The following is a 17,581-nucleotide window of genomic DNA, read 5'->3' as shown; positions in this document are numbered from 1 at the left end:
GGCCATCCATTGCGACTTGTTTTATATCCCACTCGAATAGATGACCTTGCGCCCCCGGATAGCTCGCAGCCAATCACGTTCACCCGCATTTTCCGTAAATCGCCGCACAGCAGAAATGCATCATTCATTTGTTTTTCTCAGAAAATGTTGACATCTCAGTTTGTAGTTTGGGTTCATCTATTTCACCAAGTATAAAAGAGATGTCATTGCTGAGTTTCTAAATTGATCTATGCCCAGAACTGGGTAAAATACAATGAAATTCCATATTTATTCTTATTGGAACACATAATACTTATCCTGCGACTGTAAAGTGACATTGAGAGTTTTGAAAGGTAAATCAAATGTATTATTATTATTAATATGAAACAACTTTTATTTTGATCAGTGTTAGCTTTATTAGCATTTAATGCAATACACTTCCTTGTTTAGTTGTGCCAGGTAATATCAATATTTTACATTGTCATATTGTTGCAATTTAATTAGCTTTAGCCCTAAAAATACAGATTTTGTTTGCATGTGTTTTTATTTATTATTATTATTATTATTATTATTATTATTATTATTATTGCAAAATTAGTTTCTCCTTCTCCTTCCTGCATTATCTCTAAAAATCCAGTCTTCAATCCAATCTAGTGGATGAAAATAATGAACCAAAATTTTGGTTAAAATTACGCATTCTGCTTAAAATCCAGATCATTTTTTTGAGTGGCAAGTCATTCAGTGATTCAAATTTTTGGGGGGTCTTTTGTCTTCAAGATGGCGCCGCGAGATTGGCTGCCATTACAGCAACTCATGTATTTTGTTTTTCTACTTCTTTCTTTCCTTTCCTCTTCCTTGCATAACTTTGCTGCTGTGAAATGTAAATTTCTCCACTGCAAGACACTCCAATCCAAATACATCAAATCTGACATCATTTCCCAATCCGCTTTACACATGACGCCACAAAACCCATTTTGGTTCACCCGCGGTTCGTCCGCATTTGTGTTTACGTGGGTTAAAGGTTAGCGGCAGAAAGTAGAGTGCGAGTTCTTTACCCCGTCACACCATATCGATCTTTCTTACTCTCTCCTGACGGTCCAATACCGAATCCCCCGTTGAGAAAAATCAGCTTTCTGCAACTTTCTTGGACATTTTCATTTTTTTGTTGCAATTTATTTGTTTACAGGGACGATGCCTCTGTCACGATCTTTGTCGATGACATCTTTAAGTGGCGTTTTGCCAGCGTGGGAGGAGGATGATTTGCCCGTGGAGGACCTGCTGCTCTTCGAGGTCGCCTGGGAAGTCACCAATAAAGGTCCAATAGTTTTTTGTTCTTAGGAATATTATATCATTTCAATTATTTGATTTCAACCTCAATTGGGGGCCATTACGTTGAGAGTTTTGTGTGTGTGTTCCTCCAAAACACGTGTGACTGCACTCTACGCACGAGTAAATATTGAAAGCCGGAGAAAGTAGAGACAGTTCAATGCCTTTGAGAAGTTACACATTAAGCTCGGTACCAGATATTTCTATAGGCGGCTTTACTATTATAATGTCATACATTTCTAAAAGCTGCATTATGACGACTGTAGTACCTTCTCACTTTCAAAGTAAAACAAAATGTCATTTAATCCGAACCGATCACATCGTCCATTTCGGAGGCCATTGGGGGTGTTTCATGCTGTCCTCTGAGACGTCATTTCTACGTCATTGTACGCACACGAAGCATTAATGGTCTTTCATAACAGTTTTTTTTTTCTGTTGTGTGTTAGAAAAACAAAAACACTTCAGTGTGTTTTAAAATGGTCTGAAATCTGCCGCGTATGTTAGAAAACGCAAGACCACCGCAGATGAATGACAGTCTGTGAAGTCTACAATTTATATTGGATTGGATTGGATTGGATTGGATTTGCCTTTATTAGTCTCGCAGTGGAGAAATTTACATTTCACAGCAGCAAAGTTATCATCTCAAATAGGGTAGTTTTGTCTGTGCAAGGCTGTGAATAATATAAAATAAAAAATGCCATAAAGTATTAGGATTTTTTTTTTTAATAAATGGTTAAGAGTACTAATTGATATTCGTTTGTGTTTGTTACAGTTGGAGGAATTTACACAGTGATTCAAACCAAGGCCAAGATCACCGTGGACGAATGGGGGGAGAACTACTTCATGTTGGGGCCCTATTTTGAACCTAACTTCAAGACTCAGGTGGAAGCCTGCGAACCACCTTTTCCTGCAATCAAGAAGGCCATGGATGCTTTGATCCATAACGGTTGCCAGGTTTGTACGCGTTATTTTTCCCCAGAATATTACTTCAGCCATTGTTACACGTAACCACTAGATGGCAATTGCACATCACGGCACACCGCGACTCAACTCCCGTATGGCCAGATGCGAGGAGGAAGCCTAACATTTCATTCATCTTAACTAATTCACTGCCAGGCGATGTGCAAAAATGCATCTCTCCACTCCAGTGCCAGGGTTTTTGTCATTTTCACTCCAATTGCAGGACCCACAGACTATTGAGTTTTAGGACTACATAAACATTCAATACAGCGTTAGAAACCTTAGACACACTCTTCTTTCATCAGAAAAAAGAGTTAATTCTTAAATTATATAGGTCTGGAGTTATCTGAGCTTGAAATAGGGCCGACTGTACAAAATACAATATAATAAATATTGATTTATATATCGCTTTAACAGCTGAAGCTGTAACAAAGCGCTAACATGGCAACAAAGCAAATTCTGCCCCTCTTGTGGAAGGGAAAACATGGCCAGAGTTCTGACCAGCGCTTCATCGAAGAATGGAAAAACAAAACCTTTTCAACTACAAATAAATTCGGGAATGGCAGCTACACTACATAGACATTCAATCCAGCGTAAGAAACCTTGGACACTCTCTTCTTTCATCAGAAAAAAATAGTTAATTCCCAAGTTATATGGGTCTTGAGTTATCTGAGCTTGAAATAGGGGCAACTGTCCAAAATACAATACAAATACATACTTATTGAGTTATATAGCGCGCTAACAACAGCTGAAGCTGTCACATGGACCGAAGGCCAATGCTTCCAGAGGTCTGACTAGCGCTTTATCGGCATCCCGTGCAACAAAAAAACAAAACCAGAGCAAATTCGGAAATGGCGCTCCACGTCACACTTTTCAATTCCTGAATAAATTCATTAGTTTGACCTAAGATCATCTATTTTTGCTGACCTCCATTGTCAAAGCTCAGAAATATTACACTAAATGACTTTTCTTCCCCCACTGCTCTTTATTTTAGGTTTATTTCGGCCGCTGGCTAATCGAAGGCAGTCCTTACGTGATCCTTTTTGACATCGGAACAGCCGCTTGGAACCTGGATCGCTGGAAGGGGGACCTATGGGAGACCTGTAACATTGGCCTGCCCTACCAAGACCGCGAAGCAAATGACTCGCTCATCCTGGGCTCTGTGATTGCTTGGTTCTTCAAAGAGGTCCATCATAAAAACCCCTAATAAAATTTCGCAATCATTAAAAAAAAAAAATAATGATCCACTTTTGTATCCAGTTAACAGACCTGCTTGGAGACAAGCCCAACGTCATCGCTCATTTTCACGAGTGGCAAGCTGGTCCCGGGCTTATTCTTTGTCGCTCTCGGAAGATCCCCATGGCAACCGTTTTCACTACTCACGCAACTCTGCTGGGACGATATCTCTGCGCGGGGAATGTTGACTTCTACAACAACTTAGATAAGGTGATTTTTTTGTGTCAAATAATAACACATCACCCTAACTGCGCTTGAAAACGGAATACCGTCAATTGCGGTGTTTTTTTTTCATGGAAACTGACCACAGTCCGTAGACCTTTACAAGCACTCTGAGTATTATTTAAAGATGTTGAAATGGATCTGAAAAGGGGTTTTGTAATTGGGCCCCGTTATAAAGGTCAACGTTGGAGCTTAAAGGTCACTCGCTGCCTGAGTGGATGATTGACAACAAACGTATACTGTTCGACCTCAACTTGGCAAATCCATATTCTGTTCATCATTTTTATGGATGGAATCATTTGGTGCACATTATCAACTGATAGGCAGATTGCGATCATGATTTGACTTTGACTACTTTTTAATTTTCATTAATTTTGCCCTCTTTGCGTTTGTGCAGTTCAACATCGACAAGGAAGCTGGCGAGCGTCAGATCTACCATCGCTACTGCTTGGAGAGAGCCGCTGTCCATTGTTCTCATGTCTTCACGACGGTCTCGCAGATCACTGCTGTGGAGGCTAATCATATGCTACATAGAAAGCCAGGTAGATTTTTTTTTTTTTAGTTCTAGATTATTATTTTCTTGGGGTGGTTGGGCGATATCAATAGACAATGATAGACAAGATGGCGTCATTGTGTTTTTCTTGGCTTATGCGTCTCCACAGATCTGGTGACTCCAAATGGGCTGAATGTCAAAAAGTTCTCAGCCATGCATGAGTTCCAGAACTTACACTCCATCAACAAGGCTCGCATCCAGGAATTTGTCCGAGGACACTTTTACGGGTGAGTCTTAACTCATTCACTGCCAGAAATTGTGGAAAAAATATGTCCGATCCAGTGCCAGGGTTTTTGTCATTTTCATTCGAATTCCAGGAGCCACAGAATCTTGAGTTTTAGGACTTCATAAAAATTCAATTCAGCATCAGAAATTTTAGACTGTCTTCTTTCATCAGAAAAAAAAGTTAATTCCTAAGTGATATGGGTCTGGAGTTATTTGAGCTTGAAATGTACAAAATACAATACATACATATTGATTTATATAGCGCTTTAACTACAGCTGAAGCTGTAACAAAGCACTAACATGGACAAAAGGCAAATTATGCCCCCTCGTGGAAGCGAAAAACATTGCAAGTGATCTGACCAGCGCTTTATTGAAAATTGGGAATTGCAAAACCAATTCCTTCATTTTGAACAGACACCTGGACTTCAACCTCGATAAAACGCTATTCTTCTTCATCGCCGGCCGCTACGAGTTCTCCAACAAGGGAGCTGATCTTTTCCTCGAGTCGCTATCCAGGCTCAACTACCTACTTCGAGTAAGTCTTCAATCCCCAAGGACCACATTTTCTAGTTCAGCGCAGTCCCCACCGTGCGTAAATCATTATTTATTATTAATTTTTTACTTCACAGGTCCACAGAAATGATGTGACGGTAGTGGTTTTCTTTATCATGCCGGCGAAAACTAACAACTTCAATGTGGAATCCCTAAAAGGGCAAGCTGTACGCAAACAACTCTGGTATGCCGCCCGGTGGTTTAAGTTCATGTTCAATGCGATTATGATCATTTTTTCACTTAATTATGGTTTCTACTCGGCAGGGATACTGCCCACACTGTGAAAGAGAAGTTCGGCAAAAGGCTGTATGATGCACTGTTAATGTAAGTCCTTTAAAACTTTTTTTTTGTCATATAATGAGCCTTATTTTTTGGTCATCTTAAATGTTGTAATCAGAGGCAAGATCCCCGATATGAACTCCATTCTGGACCGGGATGACTTCACTATAATGAAGCGAGCCATCTACGCCACTCAGGTACGTAGTTTTTTTTTTCTGAATGGATCCACATTTCCCAACAAGCTATCAATGAGAGTGATGGCGTCCACCGTTACTGAATTATTGAAAGAAGTATGACGTCGATCCTCATGTGTGGTAAACCATGAATGAAAAGTCAGCGCAATAATTTAACCGAGACTCAATTACCATCTGTGGTTTCATCGACTGGTTGTGTCAATGTGATCTACGTCACAACACAAGAGTTCAAATCTAAATCCGATTCAAAGCTCTTTCTCAATGAATTAAATTTATGTTAATGTCAATATTTCCCAGCTTTTGAAATTGAGTGCAAATGGGACTCACTACAAATGTCCAACCGGCATGATGGACTGAACGTCCTTATCGCTAACTTGAGAATGAATTGTTGTGATTGGTCGTTTTTCATCCGCTTCCCCCCCCCCCCTAGTTTTTATCACCCCACCCCTCACCACCACTTTGCAATATCTCCCATGTTTATTTCACAAAGTTTCACAACCATTGACTATCAGGAATACGTCACGCTGCAGTCTAGGTTGCAGTACTGGGAAAGCATTGGAGCTTTAAATGTCAGCTACAATTCTACACTGTATTACAGACGCTCCCCAACTTACAAACAAGATACATTCCGAACGATCGTTTGTAAGGTGAATTTGTTTGTAAGGTGAATTTGTTTGTAAGGTGAATTCGTTTGTCAGGTGGATTTGTTTGTCAGGTGAATTTGTTTGTAAGTTGAATTCGTAAGTTGCTTCAGTGCTATATTGTATGGAATGTATGTTTAAGGCTTGTGTAAGTATATTTAAGGTTTCTATAAGTATGCTTAAGGCTTGTATAAGTAACCTGTATTGGTTTGTTCCGGAAAATTAAACATTTCATAAAATATACGCTTGGCCACGGCGACAAACTGGGCAAAGGAAGCCGGATGCGGGGTGGATGCTGGATGAGCTCACGTCGGAAAGAAGGACTACTCGGAAAAAGGTCCGCGACACAAAATCTAACTTACAGCATCTCTGTCCGAACATTTTTTGACATACCCGCAAAAATGTTCATATGTACCTATGTTCGTAAGTAGGGGAGCGTCTGTATTTCATTTCGTATTTAACGGTGCATTTTGCTGGGTGACTCGCCAAATCTCATATAATTTCTATTGATCAATAATTACAAAATTCGGTTTAACTTTGCAAATGATTTCATGCTGTTGTTGGTCAGGTGATGGGACAAAAAGTATTTAAAATCCAACATGGCTTTTACATGTCTAAACTGGATAATCCTCGCGTGGGGCTTTTTTTAACAGAGACACAGCCTCCCTCCGGTGACAACCCACAACATGCTCGATGACTCAACCGATCCCATCCTCGCCAACATCCGACGGATCGGCCTCTTTAATTCCAGGAACGATCGCGTTAAGGTATATCCATCGCCTCACTGTGAGAATTTTACTAACTTACTTTTACTATTTTTCTAAAGTGCCAACAATCCGTTTCACCTCCCCAGGTGATCTTCCATCCTGAATTCCTGTCCTCTACAAGTCCTCTGCTGCCGTTGGACTATGATGACTTTGTCCGTGGCTGTAACCTTGGCGTCTTTCCCTCCTACTACGAGCCTTGGGGATACACACCAGGTAGACTCACTCCAATACTGTACGTATTCAATACAGTAATCCTTTGCTACGTTGCGATTCAATTATCGCAGCCCTTGATGCATCGCATATTTTTTTCTCACCTAAAAAAAAGGCTGCAAATGGCTGCGAAAGTCATGATAGTGCGGTACTGTAAAACAACAGAGTTTAGAGTTTTGTACTGTACTACAAACATTTAATGTACTTCTTAATGCATCTCATGTGCCGTGTTCCACTAAATTTGGCCTGATAAATATTTTTTTTGTCCTCATACATGTGTAAATTTACCAATACATGTAGGGTTCGCGATATCGCTGTTTTTCGTCTATCGCGGGTGGTCCCGGTTCGCATTAACAGCGATAAACGAGGGATTGCTGGAGTTGTAGTTGGAGGCCATCTTGTAGATTGATATTTGTTTTCCATTCCGCAGGTGAATGCACAGTAATGGGCATTCCCAGTGTGACGACAAATCTTTCTGGTTTTGGGTGCTTCATGGAGGAACATGTATCCGACCCCGCCGCCTATGGTACGTACACAAACGCATGTTTAAAATAGCATCGTGATCCAATTTTGGTTTCCCCCCCTTCACTCTTTTCTCAGGTATTTACATAGTGGACCGGCGATTCCGTTCCGCCGATGAATCCTGCAACCAGCTGACTCAGTTCATGTTCAGTTTTTGTCAGCAGTCACGCCGCCAACGCATCATCCAGCGCAACAGAGCGGAGAGGTTGTCTGACCTGTTGGACTGGAGATACCTGGGACGGGTAAAGTGTGTTCATCATTTTTTTATGATAAACCTCGCCGCTATTTCACATTATGGACTTTTCATTGACAGTTCTACATTCACGCACGCCTCCTTGCGCTGAGCAGAGCTTTCCCCGACAAGTTTAAAGTGGACCCAATGGTGCCGTTGAAGGTCAGATACAAAGCTCCAAATTCATAATGGGTTTAGGGTATTGACAAAAAAATCTGTCATTTACCAATCGATTTTTAATGAGATGTCACCCTAATGTGATGCTGCTTCACATAGTCGAGCTGTGTGTCTTTTGTCAACAAAGTAAACTAAAGAAGTCAAGTAATGCTGGTACATTCCAGATAAAAAATGCTTTATTTTTACCTTCCGTTGAATTTTTTGAGGTGCTCATCTATTCTCAGACTCTCATCCACATTTCACATTTAATTGGCAGCTTAGCATTTGGGTGATTGACAAGCTTTGGAGTGTCGATTGTTATATTGCGTCACGATACAATATGTGCTGTACAACTGCAACTGTACGCTTTATTTACATTGTTACAATTTTTAAAAGATGTAATTGATTTGTATTTTTTTTTTTGGTGCATTCTTGCAACCTTTTTTTGTATTATTTGACACACTTTTTGATTCATCGTCTTTATTCATCTTCTCTGTCCAAAGATGGAGGGTTTCCGCTATCCCCGGCCTTACTCTGTACCCCCCTCTCCGTCTGCGTCGGTCCACTCCACACCACACCACAGCGACGTGGAGGACGACGACGATGAACCCTACGATGAAGACGAAGAGGCCGAAAAGGATCGAATGAACATAAAGGCTCCCTTCTTCCTGGGTATGGCGCCAGAAGACAAAAAGGAAGGAGCGGGAGAATCAGGAAACTGAGATTTTTTTTTACTGATTTCCAGGATTCCTAAAGATGGTAAGGTTATACTTTATTTGCTCTCATGGATCACTTAAAGCGACTCAGTAAAACATTTCTTAACTTATTCACTGCCAGGCCATGTGGAAAAATGTGTCCACTCCAGCGCCAGGGTTTTTGTCATTTTCACTCAAATTTCAGGACCCACAGAATATTGAGTTTTAGGACTACATAAACATTCAATTCAGCATAAGAAACGGTAGACACTCTTCTTTCATCAGGAATAAAAATAGTTAATTCCCAAGTTACTACATATGGGTTGGAGTTATTTGAGCTTGAAATGGGGGTGGCTGTACAAACTACAGTACATACATATAGATTTATATATACAAACATACATATTTTTAACCCGAGGGAAAAATACAGTAAACACTGAAGAGAGACGTTGGAACTCGATGTGATACAATTCTGTTTTGTTTCACTTATATTTAAATATTTCTCATCATGCAACCTGTAGACAAGCTAAAATTTTAATAGCATCAGTTGGGATATTACGCGTTAACAGCGACGCATTGAACGACCCACAAATGCAACTTCAGTCAACATCACGCCTCTCTCACTTTATTAAAACATCACATTTCAAATATACACTTTTCTAAGTGGCCGATACAATGTCCAAAAACATCCCTTTTTTTCCACCCCACGCAGAAACGGACGACGACATCCGTCAAACCAAGGAAAGGGGAGCACTTTCAGAAGTAATCCCTTTTCCACACTGGCATCTCCTGGAAGTACACTTCTTCGAGGTTATCATCAGCTACCAGAAAAAGACATCGAGACAGTCACATTTCAGGTGGAACGTTGCATTGATTCGTATAAGTTGTCTGGATTCTTTTAGTGGCTCTGATCTTCATGTTACTTTATATGTATATAAAAACACGGAGGCTAAAAGTTAAGTCGCGGAAAGAAAACCCCACAATGATCAATGAAACTGTACTCAAAAAGTGTCAATATAATAAAAGGATGGAACCCTTGCGCCCGCTATTCAAACCAGTGACTGCAAGAATATAATTTTTCGAACAATCATCACTGGGTGCCCGTACATCACAAAATATATATATATATAAAACAATAATTGTACCTTGAGTAGATAATATAGACCAAGCAATATTCCAGGTGGTGCTCACCTCCATCCCTAGCCTGCTGCAAAAAGTTGAGCAAAATAGTAGCAGCCTGGTCCACACCACCCAGCTTCTCTGTGTTCTGACTACGCGTCTCTGTTCGGAAACAAAAAGGTACAAGTACACATTTATTACAGCTCATTTACTTATATTTTTTTTTTACTATTGAGCGCAATGTAGTTTACTGGAAGTTGTGAGAGTCCTTAACTCATTCACTGCCAGACAATGTGCAAAAATGTGCCAGGGTTTTTGTCATTTTCACTCAAATTTTATGATGCACAGAATATTTATTTTTTGGACTACATAAACATTCAATGCAGCGTAAAAATGTTACACTATCTTGTTTCATCAGAAAAAAAAAATGTTAATTCCTAAATTATGTGGGTCTGGAGTTATCTGAGCTTGAAATGGGGGCGGCTGTACAAAATACAATACCATACATATTGATTTATATAGCGCTTTAATAACAGTTTAAGGTGTAACAAATCCTAAATTATATGGGTCTGGAGTTATCTGAGCTTGAAATGGGGGCGACTGTAAAAAAGGTAAATTCTGCCCCCTTGTTGAAGGGAAAAAACATTGCTAGACGTCTGACCAGTGCTTTAAGTGCACCCGCACTGCTAGAAAAAAACAAAACCTGAACAAATTTGGCAATGGCGCTCCACGTCATATTTTCAATTCCCGAATACATTCGGGAATGGCAGCAAATGAGTTAAAAATACGTCATTGTCGCTGATTGTTTCGATTGGATTACATTTCCCGTTACCTTTAACAAACCATAATTACGACTTCTTTTTTTTTTAATGTCATTATAAGTGGACAACTGCTGTTTATTTAGTTTTTTATTTTCGCTTTTATTGACTATCCTTCCCGAATCTAAATCTATTGACTGATTACCTGACTAAATAATCACAGAATTCCGTTTTGACTTTTATAGCAATGTAAGGTTGTCCTACCTAAATGTAAAGTGTCATACACATCACCCTCTTTTCGGTCCTCTGAGATGAACCTGCGTCCTTCTGAGAAAATTATGCAGAATAAACAAAAAACAAAAAACAGTGAGTCACGTGAAACTAGCAAGATAAAAACATTTATAATAAACGAAAGCACGAGTTGAGCTGCAAAATACGTACGAGCGCCTTTGAGGTACAGCATAGCTTGCGGTGTCCAATTTCTTCTTTGGAAAGAGCCCTTAAAGTCAGAAAAAAACATCAATTTACATATAAATTAAATATATATACATCCAATATATATATTTTTGTTTCTCAAATGATAAAATAAAAATCTGGATTTATTCTCGTTTATATTTTCGGGAGTATTAAGAAAGAAAAAAAATCTAACCTTTGGTGCACTCCAGGTTTGAGTGACAAACGCAGCCAGTAAGAGAGTCAGAATATAAGTAAAAGTGATAATCTTCAAACCCTGCGGGGGTTAGAGAAATGTAATCCATTTTAATACTCGAGTATATTCATATTACAGCATGACCATTTAAAATTCCATTTCTCCTATATAGCATGAAACAGTTTTCTGCATCACGTGTAATTTTAGCGATGAAGTTACAAGTCAAAACGATAACCATGGAAAACTGCAATCCGGAAACACCTGAAAAAAATACTCAGTATTAGTAGTAAAAATACTAAGTATTACCCACAGAAAACTGATCCAGTGACTGTAAAGTGACTTTGAGAGTTTTGAAAGGTGCTTACAAATGAATTGTATGATTATTATAATAATCTAAATATTTTTTTCCCACAAATTATATCTTCAAAATCATAATTGTAGTCAATCTTAGGCAACTTACATTCATGGTGAAAGATAGCGCACAGGTTCAGCTTCCAGAAGGATCCTGAATCACTTTCTCCTCCTCATATTTATATCCTCAAGATGGGAAAGTCTCCCCTCACCTCCCTCCTCCTTCACACCAGCAGTGATAGGTCACGCCAATTTGACGAACAGGGTTGGCGGTTGTCAATGAATGGAGCCCAGCGATCGATTCAAATGTGTTCATTGGGTGGATGGAGTACACTGTAAATATTTCTGAATTAAAAATGCTGCCGTCTGCACTTCTAGTATGCAATCTTCCAGAGTGATAGCCCACTAGAAAATGTTGCAGCCTGCTGCTACCGCTATCGATAGCTTCAGTGATAATATTTTGGGTTGGTGTTTGACTCCTGTTCAGAATGAGTAATGGATTTTAGGAACTAGAATATCATATTTTCAATCATAAATAGGATTTGGATTTTAAGGTTTACACTGTTGGATCGGATCATGTGAAGTGTTGATGCCAATAGTGTAAAAGCGCTCCAAAGGCCAAATTATCCAAGTTTAGGAAATGCAACCAGATATTTTAGCAGCATCAAACCAAAATTATATCTGGGGGTATAATATTTATGACACAAATTTAAAATATAACAAATCGAGTCTGGTTCATCAAATCAAAATCATTTTTTAAAACTCATTCACTCACCACATGTGCAAAAATGTGTCCACTCCAGTGCCGGGGTTTTTGTCATTTTCACTGAAATTGCAGGACCCATAGAATATTGAGTTTTAGGACTACATAAACATTCAATGCAGTCTAAGAAATCTTAGACTTTCTTTCTCATCAGAAAAAAAATAGTTAAATCCTAAATTATATGGATCTGGAGTTATATTAAGTTGAAATGGGGGCAACTGTGCAAAATACAATACATAGATTTATATAGCCCTTTAAGTATAGCTAAAACTGTAACAAAGTGCTAACATGGACAAAAAGCAAATGCTGCCCCCTCGTGGAAGGGAAAAAAACTGCCAGAGGTCTGACCAGCGCTTTATCAGCACCCCAAAACCCAAACAAATTTGAGAATTTCGCTCCAAGTTTTCAATTCCCGAATAAATTTGGGAAGGGCACCGAATGAGTTAAGGTTTTTTTTTTAAATAAAATGTCCGATTTGATCAAAATGTCTCGCTTTATTTTATTTTTTTCTTACGCAATAACCACAAAGCACTGCCTGTCTTAGTATGCGTTACATTGACATAAAACAGCAACACATTTCTTTTATTCAACCACCGCTTAATGAGAAACAAAACAAAAAAAGTCAAACGCTGACATTTCTTCCTCTTTTTCTCTTTGTCACAAAACATTCTTTGACACGTCAAACTTTGTCTCTTTACGAGCATACCGGCGGCGAATCCTTGAAAAGCGATTAAACAAAAGCTCTCGCGTGGCACAACAGGTTCCCTATATTTGCGATCGAACTGAAAACAGCAGCTCATTAAATGATGAAATAGAACCGAAATTGAACTTAGCAAACGTCCACGTGTAAACCGACGACATACCAACCGGGATGATCAGAGACAAAGCAGGCAGCTAATGACACGTTTAGCTCTACTGCATGTCTCTGTCGTCCTTGTTGTCTTGATGTCTGCATAAACGTGTGTATTTGTATGTATCTGTATGTGTTTTGCATGACAGACAAGTCGGCCACATTTTCAACATCAGTTTCTGATGGATGGAGATGCTCTTGGGGGGTGGGGGGGATTCTTGTCCTTGCTGGGGCCTGATAGAACTCAAACCGGGACCACCGCGTCAGCTGCGTCTTCCCTTGGGTCTTGTTTTTACCCTTCCGCAATCAGCAGCACGCTTCTCTCTCTCTCTCTTTCTCTCTTCAGGCTTTAATTTCAGGAGGTTGGTTGTAAATCTGCTCCGTGTTCTCAGCCGCGAGCTCCTCTGAAGAGTGGCATAAAACAGGACAATGGTGATTGACTTGAATAATGCTTTTTGTAATTCGCTTTAAAATAATCTGCCAATTAACTCATTCACTGCCATTGACTAATTTATTCGGGAATTGAAAATATGACGTACATCGCCATTACCAAATATGTTCGGGTTTTGTTTCATGCTTGTGTGCCGATAAAGCGCTGGTCAGACCTCTGGCAATGTTTTTTTTTTTTTCTTTTCCACAAGGGGGCTGCATTTGCCTTTTGTCCATGTCAGCGCTTTGTTCCAGTTTCAGCTGTTGTTAAAGCACTATATGAATCAATATGAATTGTATTTTGTACATATGGCCCGATTTCAAGCTCAGATAACTCCAGACCCATATACCTTAGGAATTAAATCTTTTTTTCTGATGAAAGAAGAGAATCGAAGGTTTCTTACGCTGAATTTGAATATTTGTGTCAGTCGAAAATTCAATATTCAGTGGGTCTTGCAATTGGAGTGAAAATGACGAAAACTGGAATGGACACATTTTTGCACATCATTTGGCAGTGAATGAGTTAATCACCATTGAATGAACTACTATGTTGTAGAAAACCCAAACAAAGCCGATAGAAATTCAATATTAACATTTGAAGACTATCCCCCTTTTGTTTACTTCTACTACTTTTGATGGTAAAGTCGACCCTCCGAACATGGCCGCCACATTGGCGCTTTTTAACCTGCTTTAGTCTACCTACCTATAGTCTAAAAATCTGCACTTTTACCAGGTTTGATAAAAAAATAGCATATTTGTAAAACCTGCATTGATTAATCTAAGCAGAAAAAAGGCTTGAATTCATAGCAGCTGGTTTACCAGGAAGAACGCATTTCCACAAGCCGTAGGTTTTCCCCACTGCTGTTTGCCACAGACGAAGCGTGCCGTCCTCAGAGCCGCTGGCGTAAAGCTCGCCATCCGGACTGAAGCGGACGCAGTGAACGGGACCAAAGTGACCTTTATAGGATTCTGCGGATGAGAGGAACACGACCAGTCCAGTCCGGTCAGCATCATCAGGTAGTTATCATTTGATACATATTTACAAGCAGTCTGTAATTTTTTTCCACAAGGGGGCTCCAAATCCCATGAAAATTGCGTCATAGTTACACAAAGTCAAACTAAGTCATGTGATACAGTAAGGGCGAGGGGGCAAGGCCACAAGTTGAGAAAAATTAGCCAAAAGCAAATATTTAGCAATGAAAAAAAAAAGAAGTATTTCGTGTGCTTTAGTGGTTGTACTGATTTAAACGTAATTAATTACCAAACAGTAAAATGTCTTACCCAGTTCTTCCTTGGTGCTATAGTCATATTTATAAAGCTTGAAGTCCTCCCCGCCTGCGACAAAAAAGTCCTTTTCCGGGTGGAGCGATGCCGAGTTGATGGTCGCCGGGGCATCCACAGACTTGATCAAGTCAAGGCTGAATAATACCATTGCAATTTAGGTCCATGTTTGTAATTTTTGATTTGATTTTTTTAAGGTGCGACATACCTGAGAGCATTGTAGAAAGCAATCGTCTTCCCATATGTGATCACGAGGACCTCGCCGTCAACCAGGTACTCCATGCTGCTCACGGATGTGTCGAATGTCAGCGTCTTTACCACCTCCATGGAGGTCCTGTCCCACAATCTGGACACATTAAAAAAACTGTCAAAAATACAGCAGCTAATTGACATTTGAGTCGAATAAATGATCAGAATCGTTTTTTATTGGCCAAGTATGCTAACGGCTAAGGGGAAGAAGCTGTTTAAATGTTTGCTGGATTTACTGCGCGTGGATCGGTAGCGCCTGCCCTGAGGGGAGTCGCTGGAAAAGGTGGTGGGCAGGATGCGGAGGGTCCAGTCGGATTTTCCGCACTCTGCAGTGTGCTTCACGGCAATACAATAATATCAAATGTGTAAATATTCGGAATATTAGCATGTATAATTCTAATTGTATTCTCTGCTCATTCAGGAGACGCCATTTCACCGACCGTATGGTTTTATCCTCTGCTGCTGAGAGAATCTGTTTGTCGTCATTACACCACAAGGCCTTCTTGATAGGTGAGGTATGTCCGGCAATCTCCACTGGTGCTGAAGAAAAACAATATTTACCCATAAATACATTTTAGATGGGAAATTGAAACCCATAGATGCAATAAAAGTAAGTCAAGAAAGATCTGGAGACCCTTCGTTGCCACAGTATGAGAGGAAAAAACATATTTGGTAATATGTGATTGACTCACCTGCATCAGGACTGCTGAGATCATAGATGCGTAGGAGTTTATCATTTCCTCCAGTCAATAAACAGTTACTGTCCTGAATTGAGAACATGTTTAACATAGATACATAAATTTTGACTGTAAATAAATGGACTTTAAATAATTAAAGCTTCCAGACTCACCTGAGTAAAAGTGACCGTTTTTACGATATGTTTGTGTGCCAATGTGAGGACTTCGTCACCACTGACTGCATCCCACACTTTTCTGGAAAGTATAATAAGTGCATAACTAGACATTTGGCATACTGCTGTGATTTATCGGAATTATTTTGTAGCATTTATCCACTTACGCTGTGAAATCAGCCGCGGCTGTGGCTGCCTTGGTGGCGTCTGTGTTCAGGGTGGCTCCCCAGACAGCACCTTTGTGACCCAGAAACGTACCTATCCAGTCTCCTGTGTCTCCCTGGCGCAACATGGGTTTGCCATCTGAACAGAAAAGAATAGAAAATATGACCAGGGGGATTTATTTATGCATCGCATTGCTGCATACAAAGGTAAACAATAGTCTACAGTGGCATTAGCCAGGAAGCCATACTGGCCAGAGCTAGCACACTGTATCCATAGTGACCTGCATAAACAAATATACTGTTGTGTTGATTTAATAGCAGTTTTGTCAACCCAAAATGATTGAAGGGGGAGAAGAAATTGATTTGGTTGCAGATATACTGTTAAAACCAGCATACAGCTCCGAAGCTAGCAAAAATAGCTAATTACTATTACAATTCTATGAGATTATCATGAATCCACACATTCATAGTAAACATTCTAACAGTTTAATGACAGTATTTCTTAAGTTTCTTCAAGTCATTAGTTATTTCCTGGCCAATAGCACCATCTAGTGGAGGTGTAGTAAATCACACCCCACTTATAGCTGTGGATTGATTCAGACGTAGCACTAGGATTGACATGCACGCCCGTCACTGGATACAATACAATAGATATTGATAGTTGTCCATGTCAAGCGCTTCGGTACAGCTTCAGCAGTTGTTAAAGCGCTATACAAATCAATGTGTATTATATTGTATAAAAACTCCTAACAGGCCTGACTGTGTGCAAGATCAGGCTTGTACAGAGTACAGTTTGGAATTCCCTAGGTAAATTAGAGGGAAAATGAAAATGTGTGACTTCCTGGAACCCAAAAAGAGGAATATAAAATTCACTATTACGTTAAACAGGAAATGGACATTGCACTGTCCACTATTTTGGTCTCACCTTTGCAGGCACTAATGAGAAAGTACCCATAAGGAGTGATTCCACTGAAGGCCAAATCCACTACAGGGCGAGTGTGACCAGAACAGGTCAGCGGGGTCTGTCTCATCGCCATCGTCCTCCAGCTGACGGGTCGCACAGACGAAGGAGGGGGGGGCGAGAACCGGGTGGCACTTGAGGTGCTCGCCAGCTAGCGAAGCTAACAGAGGAAGGGGAAACACCCTCAAAGTTTGTAAAGCGAGATTTGTTATTTTAGAGTTGTCAGTTGCTGACTGGTTAAATTACACAAATAGGAGGGAAAATCACAGCGTTTTTTTGCCTAAATTGGACTGCGGGTCTCCTTCCCAGCGAAGGAATGACGATCGCGCTAATAGCTACAACATAGCAACTAACTAGCAACGTGCAATACGTTGGAGCGACTGCGGGGTTAAAGTAACCGGCGGTGCG

General features: G+C 40.0%; 3 protein-coding genes across 4 annotated transcripts; 1 reads left to right on the top strand and 2 right to left on the bottom strand.

Annotated features, from left to right (window-relative positions):
- The first annotated feature begins 991 nt into the window (after nucleotides 1-991).
- Nucleotides 992-9,929, top strand: gys2 (glycogen synthase 2). The gene is made up of 17 exons (XM_088988531.1): nucleotides 992-1,294; nucleotides 2,078-2,259; nucleotides 3,260-3,451; nucleotides 3,526-3,711; nucleotides 4,121-4,265; nucleotides 4,386-4,503; nucleotides 4,916-5,036; nucleotides 5,131-5,237; nucleotides 5,318-5,377; nucleotides 5,451-5,529; nucleotides 6,821-6,934; nucleotides 7,021-7,147; nucleotides 7,575-7,670; nucleotides 7,745-7,908; nucleotides 7,980-8,060; nucleotides 8,558-8,813; nucleotides 9,462-9,929. Exons 1-16 carry the CDS (start codon nucleotides 1,171-1,173, stop codon nucleotides 8,774-8,776), a joined length of 2,115 nt encoding a protein of 704 aa, XP_088844657.1. The 5' UTR covers nucleotides 992-1,170; the 3' UTR covers nucleotides 8,777-8,813; nucleotides 9,462-9,929.
- Nucleotides 9,439-12,832, bottom strand: spx (spexin hormone). Of its 2 annotated transcripts, XM_088988534.1 has the most exons (6): nucleotides 11,736-12,832; nucleotides 11,276-11,356; nucleotides 11,068-11,125; nucleotides 10,891-10,953; nucleotides 9,941-10,030; nucleotides 9,439-9,570 (listed from the first exon to the last, which is right to left on the bottom strand). In XM_088988534.1, exons 1-6 carry the CDS (start codon nucleotides 11,739-11,741, stop codon nucleotides 9,506-9,508), a joined length of 363 nt encoding a protein of 120 aa, XP_088844660.1. In that variant the 5' UTR covers nucleotides 11,742-12,832; the 3' UTR covers nucleotides 9,439-9,505. The 2 variants fall into 2 exon arrangements, with proteins under 2 accessions (XP_088844660.1, XP_088844659.1); XM_088988533.1 differs by having other exon boundaries at nucleotides 10,891-11,125.
- Nucleotides 12,833-12,955: 123 nt separating this feature from the next.
- Nucleotides 12,956-17,535, bottom strand: strap (serine/threonine kinase receptor associated protein). The gene is made up of 9 exons (XM_088988532.1): nucleotides 17,138-17,535; nucleotides 16,216-16,351; nucleotides 16,049-16,130; nucleotides 15,891-15,963; nucleotides 15,639-15,738; nucleotides 15,158-15,295; nucleotides 14,950-15,086; nucleotides 14,488-14,637; nucleotides 12,956-13,643 (listed from the first exon to the last, which is right to left on the bottom strand). The coding sequence occupies exons 1-9, from the start codon at nucleotides 17,247-17,249 to the stop codon at nucleotides 13,582-13,584; spliced, it is 990 nt and encodes a 329-aa protein (XP_088844658.1). The 5' UTR covers nucleotides 17,250-17,535; the 3' UTR covers nucleotides 12,956-13,581.
- Between the last annotated feature and the right edge of the window lie 46 nt (nucleotides 17,536-17,581).

This window comes from Hippocampus bargibanti, linkage group LG22 (assembly GCF_051943395.1).
Source record: "Hippocampus bargibanti isolate YZ-2025 linkage group LG22, ASM5194339v1, whole genome shotgun sequence".
Taxonomy (NCBI): domain Eukaryota; kingdom Metazoa; phylum Chordata; class Actinopteri; order Syngnathiformes; family Syngnathidae; genus Hippocampus; species Hippocampus bargibanti.
The sequence above is the reverse complement of the archived record's forward strand: the minus strand, read 5'-3'. Positions and strand labels throughout refer to the sequence as shown.